Source organism: Dermacentor albipictus, chromosome 10 (genome assembly GCF_038994185.2).
Source record: "Dermacentor albipictus isolate Rhodes 1998 colony chromosome 10, USDA_Dalb.pri_finalv2, whole genome shotgun sequence".
Lineage (NCBI taxonomy): Eukaryota > Metazoa > Arthropoda > Arachnida > Ixodida > Ixodidae > Dermacentor > Dermacentor albipictus.
The window spans coordinates 82037881-82058703 of record NC_091830.1 but is presented as its reverse complement, the minus strand read 5'-3'; the positions used below and the strand labels follow the sequence as shown (position 1 = coordinate 82058703).

Genomic DNA, 20823 nt, shown 5'->3' with positions numbered 1-20823 from the left:
CGCCCTTCTCTAATTTCAAACGTGGCCGACCCCATGTCTCCCTGCACCAGTTTGCCGGAGCGAAACGACAGCCAAAAAGATAAAAAACGCATAATACTAACCTGAATGATAACGTAACCCAAACGTTACTCATTGTTTTGCTTTGGAGTGAAACCGAAATATTTTTTATCAGTTTTCTGTTCAAGGGGAAAGTCGACAATCCGAAACAACTGACGTCAGGCAACGTCAGCATTAGGGCCCATCTCATGGATCCGCATAAGCGCGTACCTCAGGCAGGGATAGTGCGAGCGATAGCAGGTCGAGCGCTCCACTTATCTAAACCTGCCGTTCCGTGCACTAGCAGATCGACATCGTACAAACCCAGGTCTTATCGTGTCGCTTTCTACGGGCACAGCACTTCGTTACCAAAGCGTTATCCTTCGTTTATGTTCGCTGATCCTCGTTTTATCGGAACAGTGGCCTCGCGATTCGGTGACTACACTCGATGACGTGCTGCTTCCGAAATCATGTTCAGTGCCTTGCGTTTGTGCACTGTGCATGATTTCAGAATTCGTAATTCACTTATTCAGGAAATAAATATTAGCTTTTTACTCGTTACATTGCTTCGAAAATTTTTGCACGTGAACCGAAAGCGCTAAAAACCGCAACTGATCGTTTTCCTTGTTCTTTTTTTTTGTGGGGCAGAACAGAAACGGACCATTTTTCAGTGGAAAGAAATTAAAGCCAGCACGAAAAGCATTTCGTTCCGACCCTCATTTGGGATTTTACCGTGAGTTTCCAAAGCCAACCGACCTAACACACTTTGGTTTCCAACTCCGAAAACACATTCAGCGCAGAATGGCATTTGCAAACGCTAGCGCTGGCACCATTGCTGCTTTCCAGATTCCACGCATCACCACATACTTATTGTGGCCCCTAAGTGCTCCGTTTCATTATTACTACATTCCACTCCCCCTTTCGTTTCAAGTTACCTTTTAGAATGCTTGAGTAACTCTTTCCTTCGTTCGTCTATAGGCTGAAATATTTAGATTGCTTCGGCCGCGGCGGCCGCATTTCGATGGGGGCGAAATGGGAAAACACCCGTGTACTTAGATTTAGGTACACGTTAAGGAACCCCAGGTGGTCCAAATACCTGGAGTCCTCCACCACGGCATGCCTCATAATCAGAACGTGGTTTTGGCACGTAAAACCCCATAATTTAATTTATATTCCTTGGCTGTTGGTTTAACTGACTGTTGAACGATGCCATGTATTTACTGGTCTCCTAAAAAAAGATCACAATTCCCACTTTCTGTGTGCTAAACCCAAGTCCTTAATTTATCACTGCATTACCACAAAGGAGATTAAAGAAAAGTACTAGAGAGGAAGCTCCCGTAGCTTCTAACAAAAATATGAGAAAACCTGAAAACCTGATCACCCTAGTCGGGTGATCAACGCTTACAGATTAAGTGATTTGGCTATGTTATTGTAATGATCGGCTAATAAGAAAGTAAAAGCTGGTTTTTCCCAACGAAAACAATAACTTCTAAATATTTATGACGTTCTTCTCAACATAATATGCAGGGGCACGTTAAAGAACCCCAGGTGGTCCAAATTTCGGGCGTCTCCCAATGCGGCATCCCTCATAATTAAGTCGTAGTTTGGGCACGTAAAACCCCACATATTCAACACAATATGCCAGCATATTCAGATTTCACAGAAAAACCAGTAATACAGACGCAGATTTCTGGGCGAGTCACGCGGGTTTGGCGTTGGGTCTATGGTTTCAGCCGGCCGACACGTTACTTGAGTAGGGGCAGTACGTCGTCCGCTGGCGGTGAGTCACGCTCTGGTCTAGTTCACCTTGATTAGGTGGTACAGCATGACAAAAGGGCCAATATAGTGCGCCAAAACCTGTGTTCGCGGACCACGTTTCTGTGCTGAGGTCGACAACCAGACCGAAAAACTAGCTGTATAGATGACACCGTCGCGGCAGCTTTTGTATCGTGTCTATAATGTATCCTGCAAAGCTAGCGTGCGTAGCCGTGCAAGGCGACGAGCCTCTTCGGGCACGACAGGGTGCATCAGCCTTAAAAGAGTCGCCAGTAGTCGGCGCAGTGAGGATGCGGTCTATAGGGTGAAACGAGACGTGGGCGCATACACAAGAAATAATGGGCAAGTCGTCAGGTGCCTCGCGGTATTGGATGCGTACGCCATGAGCGAAATAATTTCATTCCAATTTCTTTAATCTAATGCGACACAGATTTGTAAGCGTAACCGTTCGGCTGGCCCGTTCTGTAAGTACGTTTGTTTGGGAATGGTATAGCGTGGAATGTCTGAAGGTAGGAGCTCGCAGGAGGAGGAGCTCCTCCACAACATCTGCAGTGAACTGCAGTCAGCGCCCATGGTCGCTGACAAGACCTGGAGGCTGCCCTTGCCGGAAATTATAGAGTGAAGGAAGAAAAGAGAGAGCGCAGCAGCAGTGGCTGCCGTCTTGCTGTTACGAGTATTGCAGTTAACGCACACCACTAACCAGTTTTTACCCGCTGAAGATCGCGGAAAAGGCCAACTTGCTTGAAAGGGGAGGTTGGAAGCAGCACAGGCTGGAGTTGACTGGCAGGAGCTTTGTTCGGGTGTTTATGACACTGACACGTCGCGCTTCTGGCAACGTATTGGTGGCTTGTATGACGCATTTTCGCCAATAAAAACGTCCTCTAGGCCGGTACAGAGACCGCGCGGCTTAAGGTTGCCGAATCGCGCATGGTGGCCCTCCGGACCCACCAATCTTAGGGCTGCACCAGTTGTGGTGTAGTTCTTTTTGTAGAGTAAACCATCGGACGCGGAAAAACATGGCTGAAAATCGGGTACTTCAGCTTCTGAACCTTGAGCGCATCGCTGTCGCGAAAGCAAAGCAGGTACCAAGATAGCAAGATAGCGTTCAAAGTAGTAAGCGTTGCAGCCCGTGGAACCATGTAGCATCCTTGAAAGGCAGTCAGCGTCAGCATGGCGCCGTCCGTTCTTGTACGACACAGCGAAATCTTACTCTTGAAATCTGAGGGCGTAGCGCGATAGCCGACTAGAGGGACCACGCAAGTTGACAAGCAAGCAGAGTGAGTGCTGGTCCGTGACAACTGTGAAGTGTCGGCCGTAGAAGTACGAAGGAAGCATCGAACAACAATGAATGTAATATATTTAGGAGACAAAATATTTGTCCCAAGGTCTCTTTGAGGGTTCGACGCAAGGTGGTGTTCAGGACGCCTTTTAATACTGACACCGGCTTATGAAAACAAGAACTGCGTCTAGATAAGCGGTTCCTTAAGTGTACGAACCATCTGCAAACGCTAATAAGAACATTGGACGCTCCATCTCGAGTTGTCATATACTTGTGCGGAACTTACACAAAGCAGAAAAAGTGTTATTAGCTGAAGCGAATGGTGGAAATACGAACTTTGTTGAAGCCGTGGTTTTTTATGACCATTATGTTCCGGGGACTTACCTGGAGCATATGTTGAATTATAGTACAATCCATCGCTTGATTTTCGCTACTATGAGTGATAATACATTTAAAAAGGAAAAAGTCTTGAGACATTGGCATTACTGCTGAAGTCAATGAGCAGTACGCTACGGTCTTCTATCGTACACATTGTCATCTTCATAACGGCGCTCAATTCGTCCCAGTCTCGTCTAAACGCTTAAGACATGGTCGTTCTTGAACTGCAGCCTCCCTTGATCCACTCTTGTAGAAGAAAGAAAGCAAAGAGTGAAGTTAATATGGAATAAAGCATTGTTAACGCATTTCAACAACAAAAAAGACGCCTACCAATAGGCGGTACAGGAGGTATATATTCTGGGGTGGCCCTTCGACTGGCTGGCGTCGGTCGCTTTGCTGCCACCCTTCTGTCGACTTCTTGGGCGGTGGGACGTGGATTTGCGTGCAGATCACTGTCGATGTCTGCCTCCGTGCGCGCGATGTTGAAGCCAACTGCGCAGAAACAGGCCACAGTGGGTCGCATACTATAATTTAGCAAACGTTTCGGCTCAATTAGCCCAATCTAGCCCCACGTGACTGTGAAGTTTGCCATTCCAGCGATGGTGTCGAGCAATGACGTGTGTTAATGCCTGAGACTAATGGGCGAAATAATACCTGAAGGGAAAGGACGCAAATGCCGCCAGAATTTAAGCCGTGAATTCGAGTTAGGCTTATCCCAAAAACGAGATGTGCGGTATAGTCGAAGCCGCTCAGCCACGGCTCCCACCGACAGTTCAATATACACGACGAGAACGTTTAGTAGGGTTGCCAGTACACCGAATGACTATCCCAGTAGAATTTTTCGATGACATTACGGTATTTCCCTTCTCAATGCCAAGGTAATTTATTATCTAGAATATGGACATGCAGTTGTAACGGGCCTTGTTCTGTACGATATACGACGAGTTGCAAACGCGTACATAACGTAGTACTTCTACGTAAATCGTTCTTCTTGCGTGAAGTATGGACTCGTGCATGTCCTAACTTCCAGTCATGGCTTATGTTTCGATACAAGGTATTGCCGCAAACGTCCGTAGAACTGCTGTCATAAAGTCTCGCTGGGTGTAGCCACCTTGCTACTCAAGACATATGGCGGGCAATGTTAACTATATATGCCTAAACGGCACTTACAAGGTAGTGATTTCCTATAATGTATTGTGATCTCACGTGAGTTGATGTGCCCCAGCTGTATGAGCGCCCTATTTGAGTATCCTCATATTATAGTGCATGTACCTCTAATTACAGTTGCAGCTTTTCAGAATTCAAAATATTATGCAATTCTAAGACATTAGTAGTATTGGCTAAAACGAGGCATGCGTGAAGCGGTGATTCAACTGCCGTAAACTGTTCGTGCTCGGCAACGCGATTTGGAGCACAGATATTGCGTACCTGCTCAGCAAATTAGCGAGGCGCCGAAGGCCCCACAATCATGGATCACGTTATCCTCGCGACTGCGGATTACACTATCACCAAAATCAGGACACTTTTATTCACGCCATCACAAAAATTAGCCCAGTTTACTATGACGGTGTTTAGCGGCAGCATAACGCGGCAAGAAACCGACCGAGTAGCCGCGGCGATGCTCTGCAAAGAGGGCATACAGTGCTTCGATTTAATAAAGAACTTAGGAGGTCGAAGTGATATTTGAGGTTCACTCATGATATTCAGGTACTATCGTTTTACTGCACATTTTTGTAGAGAGCAGAAGCAGCCACCTGAAGATCTGCAGGGGTTGTACAGATGGGGAAGCGGTTAATACCACTTCGTTATAGAATGGCAGTCTTGGGTATGACCTATTCGGCAACACGACAAAAACGCCATCATTCAGGAAGGCTCGTATAGCGTGTGACCCAGATAACGCGGGCCGAGCTGTTGTGAGAAAAAGGGGGGCTACAGGATACGATGATGGGACCAGCAGCGTTTGATTTGTAGTGGACCGCCCGTGCGGATGAATTTTTGTGTGTTACTGATGCTTCGCTTATTAGTTAAATTTATTGGCACAAATTTATAAATACTTGCATAAATTAGTGAGCTACAATGTCAACTTGTACATCGCATTCGAAAACAACATGTTCGTCAGCTTTGAACTGGCTACATTACTCCCAGATTGTTTTTTTCCGTGTTCCAATGCAGTAGCGTTAAACCAGAATATCAAAGAAGCGCTCCCTAAAAGGGTATCAAACAACCAACGCTACTCAACGGCTGATTTGTGACCACCAAAAAGCCACAAATCGATGGCGCATGCATTTGCTGCGATAATAAGGCGTAAGCCTTTGGTGGCTCACGAGTGTCCGTGCGCAGTCCGTGGTGGTCGCAGGAAAGCGGTGATCACCGGCGAGGGGAGCAAGGAGAGGAGGCGCCATGCCAGTAGCGCTGTGTGAATGGGCGTGTGGGGGTGCGCGCACATCAGCCCACAAACCTTGCAGCGATATGGCTGTGATTGCATCCCATGCTTACGGTCACGGTGGCGTCCGTTCGCAGAACAGTTCAGACAACAGCTACAGAGGCAGTCATAGATAGGCTTTCGCCTAGTGGAGTTACCTCAGCGAAGTGCCCATACATTTTATACTCAGAGAAAGCCTTCTGTGACAATGAGGGGAAGAAAAGTCCGTGGAGGCTCTTCACATGTGTTACCGCGCCAAGTAGTCCTACAGCTTTTGGCGCAGGTTTTTGTGTCCTCAGTGAAGACGCTGAATCGACGCAGCTTCAACGTGTGACTGCGTTACGATTGCCTAGACCCGGAAGGGATACCCCGCTATTTAAGCTAACTTCAGCACTCAGTGATGTTTTTTTTTTCTTGTGTAGCTGTTTTAAACAAAGCTTTCTTTTTTTCTTTTTACCAGTTTAAACTACCGCGTATGAAAATGCGGGGGTCATTTTGGGAGTGCCCTCGCTCCTCTGCTGTTTCTCTCCGTAGCTTTGTCTTAATTGGCACAGAAAGTTGTTCGCGAGTATAGGCGTATTGCATCGAAAATAGAGGCGTCATTGATGGCCACGTAACGGGCGCTGCCGAAAGTACGCTTGCAATGTAGTAGCAGACAAGCCTCTGCAACAATGATGCAGAAGTTAGTGGCCACGATTTTCTCTTTGTTCGAATGGCACACCGCTAGTTCAGGGTTGACAGCTGCTGGAAAGGCGTGGACTTATATAAGGGCGAAAACGTAAACAATGCTACCGCACATTAGGAGAACCATGTTTCCATACACGTAAATATGGTTGTGCGTCCAGCACACAAGTGCAGCGAAACCCATTTATACGTAGCCACTTTGTTTTGTGGGCTAAATCACTGTCTCAGTCATAATGTTTTTTAGTCTGCCCTTTCCCCAAAAAACTGTTTCTGTGCTTCAACAACACGCCAACACGTCTTTCGTACAGACTTATATTTCTCCACACGGCTCGATGCCGACACACATTATAGTGATTCTGTTACCAATGAATCCACATGATGCCACGGGTAAGTGTTGTCAAGGTCACCTCAAGGAGAGTAATTACAGATTCTTTAATGGGAATACGTATATTAGTCAACGAATTCACCGAACCCTGGGGGAATAAAAACTTGAGTTAGCGCTGCTCTATCCTTGCGATTCTGCTGGTTATGTCGTCGAATTTCCCTTCCCGCTGCAGTTATCCCAATCTGAAGTTTCCTTAGTGATCTGCCTGGAAACATGCAAAGCTGAAGTCCTAACAACATATGAGCACATTTCTCTAATATTAAGGAAGGAGGAAGCCACACAACGCATTAAAAGGCAGACCAGCGCCGCAAGGACAGGTTGATTTGTATGTATCGTTCTGTGCTACGCCGCGCAGGCCGCTTTTATCCTCTTCCTAAAATACATAAAATTCCAGTCGAAGAAATTTTCACAGCAGAAAGCAAGGCGCTCTCTCGTGCGACGTTGGTGTTCGAGGATGTCTCGGGCTGTAAGTGGACTATTTATTTATTTCAGATACTGTTAATCCCAGTGAGATATTTACAGGCTGGGCATATAATATATACTCACAAATAGCGATAAAACAGGTTTACATAATTTCAACATTGACATTTGCAATCGACACGAAGCAGATATACGCATATGGCAGGAAATAAAACATGAATGATACCGTGCATTCGACAAAAAGGGGTGAAATTGCATAGGCAAATTCAATGCTTATACAGATTTTATACTATAGAACGACGTGAGAGCTGTGTCTCCGGCTAGCATAATTAAATTTTTGCACAACAGTTCTTCTACAAGGGTTACAAATTTCGGCGACGATGTGTTAGTCGTTATGCAGGGGTCTCGGCTATTCCATTGTTTTATTGCAAGGGGAAAGAAGGAATATGTAAAACAGTCAGTGCGAAATGCATATTCCTAAAGTGTTAATCAATGCTTCTGGCGGTAAGATCTGGTGCCAGCTAGGGATATATACAACGAAGCATTTATTCGTAATGCATTGTGTATTATTGGAGCAATAATTTTAGTCTTGCTAGTTTGGAATGGTTTCGCAGAGTAGGAATACAAGCTTGTTTTAGCAGTTGGGTAAGTGAATTACTATTCTTGTATTTGTTAAATATTTATCTGATTGCCTTTCGCTGCACTCCTTCTAGTTTGTTGATAAGCTGTTGTGTATAAGAAAACCAAATTGTGTTACCATGTTCGAGAACTCGGCGAATTAATGCATTGTATGATAGCAGTTTCATTTCCCGTGGCACAGCCCGAAGTCTTCCTCTGAGGAAGAACAGCCTCTTTAAAGCAGATGGTATGATACTGCTAATATGCGATTCCCATCTTAAGTCATGTGAAATTATCAAGCCAAGATACTTATGCTCATGAACTCGGCTGAATGGTGTTTTATTTATAGTGTATTCGAATTCCGATCTATGTCTTTTGCGGGTTATAGATAAAAAGGCAGTTTTTTAATGTTCAGTGCCATCTGCCACTTTTTACACCACTTCACTACATCATGAAGGGTGCTGTTTATATCACCGTGATCATTCACACAGTAAATTTCATTATAAAGAATGCAGTCATCGGCAGAAAGCTTAATTTTAACTTGAATGTTATAGGGCAAATCATTAATAAAAATACGGAATAAAGTGGAAGCAAGGACGCACCCTTGAGGCACCCCCGATGTAACTGTTGCAATGGAAGAAATTTCATTGTTAATAACAACATTCTGAAACCGCTTGGTTAAGTAATCTTCAATCCAATTGAGAAGAGGACCGTTGGCTAAATTTGTTTTCAGTTTGCTGATTAGTTCTTGATGGCTCACTCTATAAAACGCCTTCTAAAACTCTACTGATATTAAGTCAACTTGTTTTTAATTATCAATGCTTTGGGATAAGTCATGCGTTAATAAAAGTAATTGGGTTATGGCTGAAAGTCACCCGCCGGAAACCATGCTGGATAGACGATAGTATTTGTGCTTGCTCTAGATAGCTTGTGTTGTGATATGCTTTTGTATGATATGCTGTAATAATGCTTCTACTGTGGACGTTAGCGATATTGGTTTGTAATTACCGACATCCTTTTTGATTCCTGCTTTATGAACGGGGATTACATTCGCTATTTTTCATTACTTTGCAAGCCTACATGTTTATAATGATTTGTTAAATATTAGATATAGATATATCGCGTTGAGTTGGAATATTGTCTGGGCTGTTACTATTTTTTTATGTCTATCGATAGCACTAAATTGAGCCCTCCAGACTCAGTTATAGTTGGCACGTCTAGCGGTCTCTGGTTGTAGTGATTCACCTCCGGAATACGACCATCGTCAGCAGTGAACACAGACTGCAACTATGTATTTAAGGATTTTGCAAACTTTAAATTTTGTTCTTGAGAATTGAGAGTGTTGCATTGTTTCTTGGGGCTAAGGTACTTCGAAACTTTCCAGGGGAATTTTTTAAAAATAACTGAAAAGTAATGTGCTTTTGCTGTGCTGATATTCGCTTTCATTTCATTGGGGGAACACGTGAGCTTACGTTTATGTTGAGGATCTTTTTTTGTCTTTTGTGCAATTTTCTTAGTCGCTTCACTTTGCGCTTCGCATGAATGACATCACGTGTTATCTATGGGTTATTTCTATTTATTTGTTTGGTTTTAGCTGGTATATAATTATTGATGCAGAGGGATACAATGGCTTTGAACCTTTCCCATATTACGTCTAAATCAGTGTCGGAATAGTTCTTCAAATGACTGATACTCCAAAATTAAGTAAATAATTATGCTTGAGTCATCAGCTTTTGTAAAGTCTGGATAACTAATTTTCGGAATAGGATGACTTGTTGTGGCCTGAATGGGAGTAGTGCATAATGTTAATTTGTGACCTGATATTCCATCTAGCACTGCTAAGTTAGTTTTATCGATCTAAAGTGATTGCTCAGAAAGATAAGGTCAAGAATGTTGGATGCATTGCCTTGAACACGTGTGGGCTCGTTGACAACTTGTGACAAGTCAAAACTCAAAACTAGGGCTGTGGTTCCACGCTCGGTTTGTGAGTTGTCAATCTAGGGAGTGTGCCCTCTCATTGCCTGGTATGCCCTCGTGTCCTGGACCCCATATGATTGCATGTTCTTCTCGGAGAGCGTCGCCTAAGATTCTCAGCGCGATTCGTGGCAATTTGCCTTGCATGTACATTCTGCATGCCGCTTGAGAGTCGGATATAACGAGTGCCGAGTTCCCGACGCTGTCGCTGTGTTTGGTTCCCATCGCGACTGCTGAAGCTTCGGCAGTGGCTGTGTATGTTGTGTTTATTGATGCTGTTATTTCGGCTCTTTTTTATGCTGCGTGTTGCGAACTGCTACTATGACGTGTCCTTTAGCAGTCCGAGCGGCGTCCGTGTATTGCACTTCTTGATTATTCACAAAGTTTTTGATCAGTTGCTTGGCTCGGGCTTGTTTCGGAGGTGCCCGGGCTCGCAATTTTCGTTTTCGTTCAGCATCGCCGGAACGTTCTTCGTCGCTGGTTATTTCGCGCCGGCGCCGTTTACATCCTCGTTACTGTTTCCTTCGACGCGCCTCGTACGCACGTTCTACTTCCGGTGTATGAACTATACGTGTCCGCCCCATCAATAACGCAGCTATCTTTAGTGCCGATACCTCTCCTGCTCATATACTGCTGTAAGCTTGACATCACGCTATTTTTCACGGCGAGCATTCTAATCTGTTCCGCATTTTCACATCTGCGCCGTTGCACTGCACCAGTACATTATCACGCAAAGCAAACAATGAAACCCATTGCGTATGGGTTTGTTAGAGATCTCTAAGTCTGTTTCTGTTGCCGGACGCCGAAAAACTATGGAACGTTAGTCATGTACAGGTTTCGCTGTAAAAATTTTGTGGATCCCCCGCACTGTTGGAATCGATGTAAGCTGTTCTCTGCTGTGTTTGTTTTGATTGACGATAATTAGCGATGATGTTAGCGGGGAAAGCTTAATTTTTTTTAGTGGTTAGTCCAACACGAAAGTGGTGAGTTAACCGTTACCTCGGTTAACCGTTATCTCGCATGTAGCACTGCTTTTTTTCTGTGTAGTACACAGCACAAACAAGGGGAGGTGCTTGTCTGAGTTGTTGTTGTGCACCGTACTTCATAATATGTGGGAGGATTGAGTCATTCATTTCCCCACATGGCAGACTGCATCGTGCAAAAAGAATGAACTAATTGAATTACGGGACGGTATGTGCAAAAACCAGAATCAGATTATGAGGCACGCCGTAGTTGCGGACTCGGGATCAATTTTGACACCGTGGTGGTCTTTAACGTGTCCCTAAATATAGGTGCAGAAGCGTTTTTTTTTTTCGCCCTGTTGAAATGCAGATGCCGCGGTCGGGATGAAGTCCACAACTTCAAGAAATGCCATAGGCGCAAAGCTACCGAAACGCACACAAAAGTCTAAATTTGACATGTGACCGCTTCCGGAGAGGCCTTCGTAGCGTTTTAATGTGGTTCTGCTTCTGAACGCGCGGCGTATGTTGTCCCCTGGACAAATCTGCAGGGTCTTTATTTTTCAGAACTAGCACACACGTGGCGTATTGTACCTTGATCGTAAATGTATCCCGTTTTCCCACATCCGCTGTCGTGTCTACAGTAGTAGCGCTTCCTTGCCTTCTCCCGTCACTTTCCCCCGTCCCTCTTGGTATCGGAACTTGAGTGAATAGTGGCAAAACTACTACTCATTCCTTTCGCAACTGCGTAGGTTCTACCCATTCTCTGCTTGCTCTCCCCATCCCCTCTGCCATTCTGTCTAGATTCCTTCTGGTCTTGCACGTTAGTAGAAAGGTAAGCGCTGCAATTTCTGCAGGGATACCACGCAACTGCCTGACCATGTCAGCGGCACAGTGCCCGACTGGCGAAGACCACGTGTTATGCTATGCTCGCCTCGGCGGAGGACCACATACCCGACACCCGCAGTGGAGGTCGACACCTATGCCGCGCCAGAAGCACGTAGAGCGACAAATTGCGCCACGCCGGGCTGATGTCCGCCACTACTGGTGGTGGTCAAAACGTTGAATTTCTAGTGGCGAATCGTCACTTGTTTACTCCAACTATTGAACGGTGTATAGCTGAAGTGTAGTTAGTTTTTATCTACACAAGGTTGAGGATTGCGCGAGTTGGTATTGCATTCTATAACTGGTACAGCGCAACATACAAAGGAAAAAACAAGCCGTGCTAGCCAGATAGCGCTCTGTTCCCTTATCTGGCCGGCTCGGCTTGTTTTGTCCAGTTGCGCTGTACCAGTTCTAGAATTTATATAGATATTTAGTTTCGGGTGTTTATTGTGTGTGTACAGGCTTTATGGTGTGTCAAATAACCTAGCTGTTCGGTTTATTTCGTGAAAATAGTTTGATGAGATTAATTTTATGTAATACAATTGCAACTGTCTCGCTTTCTGTTTCTGGAATGCTGAAATTCGTGACAATGCCACAATATTGAAGCGTGGCAAAAATAACAGCGAAAATCTAGCGAGCTGGAAAGTCTTGTAGCTAATGTTTTCAAATGCGTTACACAACCAGACATTTGAGCTTACACATTTGTGGACGTAATTATAAAAGCTGGCACACAATCTTGGTTTATGTGCTAGTCAGTGAAAACAAGAAAATTATCGATGTGTCCAAGGTGGCTGCTAACAGGCAACCATTGTTTCACTGGTGCATCCCGTAGCCTCATTTTTGAACAGCTTGGCCCGCACTAGTTATTATCTATTGGTAAAGCTTCGCATTGGAAAGGTACAGCAGAATACTAGCTTGTGTGACTGCTACATGCTCTCCCTAGGATCATATTATGGCATTTGCCAGCTCTAGAAGTACTACGAGAATTTCCGCAGAGGCAATACAGCATATAGTCAGGAGCATTCGAAATACCCCATGGGATGGGCAGTCCTCATCGTCGTGAGCACATACATTAGGTGCACGGCATTACAAAAGCCTGTCACAGCAATATATAACTACCCTTGTGTTCCGTCCGCAAACGTACTTCTGTGAGTGCACTCTTTCTTATCCCATCTTTACACTTAACCTTGTGAGTGTCTATTTTGTTTTACTGATAGATATCGATTTTAAATGCCTATTTCATTTTTTATTCTAGACTAAGTTACAAGTAATCATCGATGACCTGCTCAACTTCAACTGTAGGTACTATGCTTAACTGTAATATAATAGACAAGTCCTTGGATTCTAATTCGTGGTACCATCTTTGTGTCTCTTGCCGGTACGCGTATCTTAGTTAGCTCCATTGATCATTGCGTTGTAATTAGCTCCTTATCCAATTTGTTTGTGATTCTCCAACGGCCTAGACCTGACATTATTTCGGGAAAAATACACAGAGTATACGCTTTCTGTACCTATGGCTAGAACTCCGTGTTTGATGCCCTTAAAAGGTTGAAAACATCGATATATATTACCTTGCCATGTTATTTCATCGAAATGTCGTTAGATTTTAACCGATACCTCCTTAATGCTTCAAGTCTGTGGATCTGAGAATATTTTGTACAAGAGACACAAAATGGTATACTTTTTCTCACCATGTCTAGAACCAGCCCTTCATGTCGTGCGATGTTATTCGGCGTGGTAAAAAGGATCACAAGACGAAAATATCGTCTTATGCTATGTTATTGTGCATTAGTCTTATGATTAATACACTTCGAACGAATCTTGAAAACTTGTAATTATTGCTCGAATTTTTTTCCGAGAACGCTCTCTTCAGTGGTCTCGCCAGGTGATTGCCACGAGGAATCTGCAGGCAGCTAAAATATTGCCACTAAATTCTTACACATTCCTTTGCCTAAATATTGTAGAGTACGGATGTAGGATATGTAGGTGTTTAGCATATGTAGCAGCTATAGTTAAGCCAGATCACTCGCGTTCCCTTACAGCCGGCAGATTGGAAAGAAGCCCATATAGTTCCAGTGTTTAAAAGCAGTTCCAAGTCCTCCGTATCTAACTATAGGCCAATTTCGGTATGTTCTATATGTTGTAAACTCTTTGAGCACATTCTTTATAGCAATATAACAAGGCACTTAGAAGGAAACAATTTTTTTTTCTTTCCGAATGAGCACGGTTTTCGCAAAGGCGTGAGGGAGCTGTACCACTCAGCTGATAGAACTATTTCATGATCTTGCAGATACTGTTGAAAAAATAATGCGTACAGATGCAGTCTTTCTCGATTATTGCAAAGCCTTTGACTTCGTATCACATGACCTGTTAATACATAAAATGAGCACTCTTAATTTCGGAGCGAAGGTTATGAAGGTTATTTAAAATTACCGGAACGACAGAATACAATGCCTAGTTATAGGAGGCAAGAATTCTAGTTTTGTCCTAGTCACTTCTGGAGTGCCGCAAGGCTCGGTGCTGGGGCCTCTGCTGTTTTTAATTTACATCAATGACATCGCTTCGAACATTTCCTCACAAATTAGACTTTTCGCAGATGAATGCGTTGTTTACAGATCCATTCGAAATCAACATGATATAGACGTACTCCAGCAGGACCTCAACAGCATAGGCTCCTAGTGTCAAAACTGGGAACTTAGCCTGAATACTGATAAATGTTACCAGGTAACATTCATTAAATCCAAAATCACTAATGAACCTACACACAAACTGGGAGATTCCATACTAGCGAACATTAACGAAATTAAATACTTAGATGTTCATCTAACTGCTTATCTGTCCTTTTCCAGCCATATTTATATGACCATCAGGAAACCCGGAAAAATGCTTAGCCTACTTATACGAACCCCTAGAACTTCCCCTGAGATTCTTAAACCTATAGCACATAGGTCGCTGGCAAGGCCGCAATTAGAATATGCCACTGCCTTGTGGGATCCCCACCAGCGGTACCTGATTGATAAGTTAGAAGGCACACATAACAGCGCTGCCTGGTTTATATTAAGGCAGTACTCCAGACACGCAAGCATAACAGCAATAAAAAACAGATTGGACTAGAGCCGCTACAGATCAGACGCAAGAAGCCCCTACTGAATCTTCTGCACGATATATGCACTGACCCGACAGGTATTGACAAGCTAAAATACCTTAACGCACCCCACTATTTCTCAAACAGCAGAGACCACAGTTTCAAAATACGTGAAATTTCCTGCAATACGAACTATATGAAGTTTTCTTCCCCCCCCCCCCCAGTATTACTGAATCGAATAAGTTGCCAGTTGAAGTTCTGACTTCTCCTCGGCATGAATTTTTAAGACTCATCAATGATTTCTAATTGCACTCTTCTTCCAAACCAATGACTGCAGGCTGAATGAGCTTTTTTATCTTGTACTGTTATTCATGTACTTTCTTCGTGCACTTTTTTCATGCACTTTTTTTTATCTTGATGCATTGTTCCTTTGTCATCTCTCCCTTTTGTGTGATTATATTCTCGCGCTATTCACTTTATGTTGTACCCACTTCCCTGCTATAATGCATTGGCGCTGCAGGGTGTACTGTAAATAAATAAATAAATAAATAAATAAATAAATATTGGCTTGCTGCGACATTAACGTCGGTGACTGCGACTCACGTGCTTCAGAGAGGAACGTACAATATGATTGCCATTTCATTGACCCAGCCTTACGAACAGCAGCATCGAGTTTCCCTTCCATAGGCCACACGTTGAGCAAGTTTTTCCAGTACTGACAGTAGCTGTGCGCAAGGACATGAGTTTACTCCTTCTTCGCATCTAGTGCGATCAATAATCTCCACTGCCTCCCACATACGGGCCTGTGCCTAACAATGGGTCGTAACAGAGGGAGCTACGATGACCAGAGAGTCGACTGTTGCGACGAGAACACTGGTGTTCGCTCTCTGCTGCACCGATCCGTGTTTATCGCTCTGCACTCTAAAATACTTTGAACTTCCTTAGGTTTACCTTTCCCCAAATGAACGTTACCAGGCCATTGTGTCAACTTCGTTTCTTGAACGCTGCGCGTCACGCGCTGCTCAGGCCTCGAATGATCTGCGCTTATCAACGTGGCATAGCGGTTTCGAAAAGAAAGTACCAAGTGCTTAGTGCTAAAGATAAAGAAAACAAGGGCGCGCAAGAGGCACGAATAGTGTTTTAGGGCAGACCAACCAGAAATGGTGGCAAAAATTTCGAGGAGAAGTTACAAACAACTAAGTGTAACATCCAGATATGCAGGCTGCTGATTGGCCTAGCCATAATGGAGCGTGTAACGACCGAAAACGACAGCCGAGTTTTGAAGTACTCTGCCACGTAAGACTCCTGAAAAAGTTTACGAATGAGGTTTCCTTTACACTTGACGTAAGACAAAGCATACCGAAGACGTTACATTATATGCCCAAATATGAAATGCTGCGACAGGCATAGCCAGAGTCACACTGGTGGGAGGCCCGGTAGTAGAGGTGCTACGCCCCCATAGCGACATGTATGCTAAATACTTCTATTAGACAAATGTTACGATGTGTTATTGGTGTTGTATCCTAAGGTCACATTCCAGAAGTGAATAACGAATAGCTATGATTTGCTCACATCTGTGAAAATTTGTTCTTGCAACGTTGCACTCTTTCTCTGTTTCTTATATGTAGTATTTGGCAAAAATAGAGTGAGAACTGGTGCTTACGAATATCGCTTGCAGTAACGACGAATGTGACCACCACGCCCGCCATGGCAGTCAGACAGAAGCACATGATAACTGCCAATGCAGCCACCCTTGGTCCAGAGTAACTGCAAGGAAGTGAGAGGCCACAAGCAGAAGGCAAATTTTTATTAAGTAGCCATGCATAAAGGACTTCCTTTTGTGATAAAGCATATTTTATTTTATATATCCCACTATTTTAATGGGACCCTGAAACGATTTTAAGGATTTTGTGCAAACGTAATGAGTCAATAGAGTAGGTCCCTCTGATCACTCAGTGAAGCCTTCAAGCGCTCCGCGTAAATGCTGAGCAAAACGAGAACAAGGTGAAAGCAGGCTCCTGCTTTCACCTTGTTCTCGTTTTGCTCATCATCTTAAATTTCCATGTCCCGCATTCCCCGTATTTTCCCTGGATTTCTAGCAACGGAAAATGAAGGAACAAGGTGACCGCCCTCTACTTTCCTTGTCACACATAGCACTAATTGGAGACAGTCACTAGAAGTACATGCACGAACACTTCCCACCAGGCCGACACTTACCACACATTAGCTTTAAGAGTGGCGCCACAACACGCACCATCCGAGACCTCATTGCTGCCGCACCAAAGCACATCACACATTTCGTCATTCACTGCGGGACTAATGACCTTAACTACGACACCGGTGACAATACAGTTGAGGCCATGAAAAAGCTCATAAAGGATTTGCACACCAACAGACCAAACGCAGAAATCATCCTGACAACAGTACTTCCCAGGATCGCAAACAAACACAGGCCACTTATTCAACAATCAGCGACACTCCTAGCTCGCGCACTAGGGACACGTAAACTCAATGATTTTCTTCTTGACATTGGAAACCAACACTATAACGTCGATGTCATCCACCACGCTGAAATACACCATGACCCCTACATTCTGCTCGCCCGGGACGGACTACATCGCAATATTGTTGGCGTCAAGGTAATGGCTAACAACATCAAGTACAGGCTCAGAAACTCTTTTTAGTCGACGCAACCTGCAACACCAATAAATCAAGCGTCCCAGTTAGCTTCAACATAGAAACACACGCCTGAAATTTTCAACACCAGCTCGCACGCACGTTCCACCAAAGCTAGAACCCAAGAAGCATCTACACAGGCGGTGGGCGCGGAATCAAAACCACTTTTATAACACCCGCTTATACGGAAGGCCACAACCACCCGGGAACTCTTCACGCAAGCAGCTACATACACAAATAAGCAAACCGATACGCAGACACATACACATACAAACATCGCTGCAGGCCTTGACAAGAAACCTAAGCGTAAAAAGACACCACCTGAAGATTTTTCACCCCGCAAGTCTGCCCGAACCAAACAGAAATTACTAGCACGCACTAGGGATAGCACACGCAACAACAAATCTCACCCTTTCCTCCAATCCCGCAAACTCGTTGCCAAACAAACAAATTACAGATTTCACCTAAAAGCTTACGCTAGCTGCATTAAACAGAGGGAAACCCCAAAAGGTCTAAGAATTAACGTAAGATGCGCCATGGGTTCTTTACCCTCCAGGCTATCATTAAAGTTAAATGCTGTCCCAGAATATGCATCGCTCCCCCTTATTGACATTCTCGAAGAACACTGCAAGGAACAACTTATGATATTTGCTGATCAACTCGAGAGCATATAGTTATCTGAACCGGAAAGAAGAGAACTTAGGCAATTCGTCCAAACTAAGGAGCAAAATTACTAAATAAATACGAGCGCAAAGATACTAGAGCTTCACATCCACCCAAAGAAACGAACGTAACCCCTGAAGCACGTAGCTCCACCGACAGTCCTACAGGCGAGCATCAAGAGCACTGCAGCAATGTAGTAGACATATCCCAAAGTCTAAGCCCCGAAGAAGTTGATCTCCTGAAACGTGGACTAATGTTCTGTCCGACGAACAACGCAATAAACGAATACAAACTCCACAAAGATATAACAGAGTTTTCACGACGCATGCGCATAAAGTTCTTTTTTGATTGACCAGATGAGGAAAACCAGATAGAGACTCTCTTAGACCACCTAGCACGTGGACACCGGAAACCGAACAGTGCCCAGACCTGGGTTTATGCATAAAACTGATATCAAAGGAAATTCTAAAGTCAGCGCGGCATTGCCGGAAACGCAAAAATTTGGCCCCCACTCAACACCATATCCTTAAAGAACTTGCGAAAAGGAATGGTATTGTAAGAAAACCAGCAGACAGAGGCGGCAGTATCGTAATCTGGCCTATCGAAAAGTACAAGAATAAGGCCTCTAAACAACTATGAGAACACACCCATTACAGAAAACTCGACTATAACCCAACTTCAGATTACAGCATTATTGTGATAAACAATAGTGGAGCTCCTGTCCAGGGAACTAATCACGCAATCTGAACATAGCTTCATGATGCCTAAGAACAAAAAAGAAGGCCGCTTTTATCTTCTTCCTAAAATACATAAAGTTCCAGTCGGAGAAATATTTACAAAAGAAATCCCAGGTAGGGCTGTTGTGTCTAATAAAAACACACCTACTGAGTCACTATCTAAATTCTTTAATCACCACCTGTCAAACACCCCACCACCTTCCCATCTTTCATTCAAGACACGCTGCACTTCCTTCGAATTATCGACGGCATCAACGCCAACCAAATCCTTCCTGACCACGCTATTCCAGTCACTTTGGATGTTTCTGCCCTTTACACCAACATTCCCGTGAGTGAAGGAATTGAAACCGTTTCCAGATCCCTCGCAATCAATCCCCAAGCGCACGCTCCTGAAGTTTACTTATCGCTCCTTAGGTTGGTTCTCACGCTCAACTATTTTGAATTCGGTTCTATTCACTACCTGCTAACTTTCGGCACTAGCATGGGTACGCCTTTCGCTCCGACGTATGCGAACATTTTCATGGGACAGCTTGAAGCAGACCTGTTGAAATCCTACCCTTTAAAACCCCACACCTATCTTCGTTACATCGAGGACATATTTATAATATGGGAACATGGCACAAGCGCCTTCACCGACTTAATTAACCATTTCAGTGGATTTCACCCGAGTATTGAATTTACTGCTCATAGCTCTCCTAGTCAGATCAACTTCCTGGACACGACGGTCTACATGAAAAACGGAAAACTGAGAGTGACACTTTACTGGAAGCCTATGGATAGCCAGCAATATTTAGACTACAACAGTCACCCCCCCCCCCCCCCCGCGACATTGCAAGCAAGGAATATTTGTCGGACAAGCGAAACGAATAAGCAGAATCTGCAGCGAAGACCACGATTATATCCGCCACCTAAATGACCCTTAAACAACGCTAGCAGAAAGGAACTATCCACAAGTTGCTCTCGACAGAGCTTATGATGCCGCGTCAAGATTGGAGAGACAGTCGGAATTGGCGAACAAACAGCCCACACTAGAATCTGACAGACCGCCGGCCTTTATAGCAAAATATTCTATCGTACTCCCAAACACAAACAACGTCGTATGAAAATGCCACCCAATATTATCAAATAACGACCGTCTGAGAAAAGCGTTCTCGGATGTACCTAGCGTTACCTATCGCCAAAACAGGACCTTTAAAGACATTTTAGTGCACGCAAAAGTCAGCCAACAGGTTTCCCCGTAATAAGAGCATGTTGTCGACCCAGGTGCGATACCTGCAGGCCCCTTCAAAGTCACATTAAAATTAAAAGCACCTCAAATAGTTATAGACATGACGTCAAACATAGCTTCACTTGTACGAGTTCGGATGTGATCTACATGCTTGAATGTTCCTTCTGTAAGAAACAATATATCGGTGAAACAGGATAATCAATGAACATCAGATTTTTTTGCGTGGACGCAGTGAAAAGCTTCCCAAAGCCGTCGCCGAGCATTTCAACCAACCAAGTAATACCTTTGATGAACATAAACTCTACATCTTACAGTCAAATTTCTGTTCTGAACAAGAAAGAAAATACAGAGAATCATACCTTATCCATAAGTTCAAGACACTGCAACCAATAGGCATAAACGTTTCAAAGGGAGCTTTAGAATCGATTCGCTATGCTAGATATCAAACAATAGGCACCAACACTTAGTTTGTTTTCTTGTCGTATTCTTGTTTTCTTCTTTTTGATTTTTTCCTTCCTTTTCCTTTACTCTGGCGTTTTTTTTTCTCAGCCGGCGTGTCAGAGGCCGTTAACACGTGGCTGACAAACGGCGGGGGGCGGGGGGAGGGGAAGGGGTGGC

At 44.2% G+C, this 20823-nt stretch overlaps 1 protein-coding gene across 4 annotated transcripts in view; it reads right to left on the bottom strand.

Annotated features, from left to right (window-relative positions):
- LOC135904227 (uncharacterized) overlaps nt 1-20823 on the bottom strand; it is a 90651-nt gene that overhangs the window by 43593 nt on the left and 26235 nt on the right. For all 4 annotated transcript variants that reach the window (XM_065434864.1, XM_065434865.1, XM_065434866.1 and 1 more), the window contains 2 exons: nt 16565-16668; nt 3800-3961 (listed from right to left, as the gene is read on the bottom strand). In XM_065434864.1, coding sequence (XP_065290936.1) covers nt 3800-3961; nt 16565-16668 — 266 coding nt within the window. The remainder of the gene's footprint in view (nt 1-3799; nt 3962-16564; nt 16669-20823) is intronic.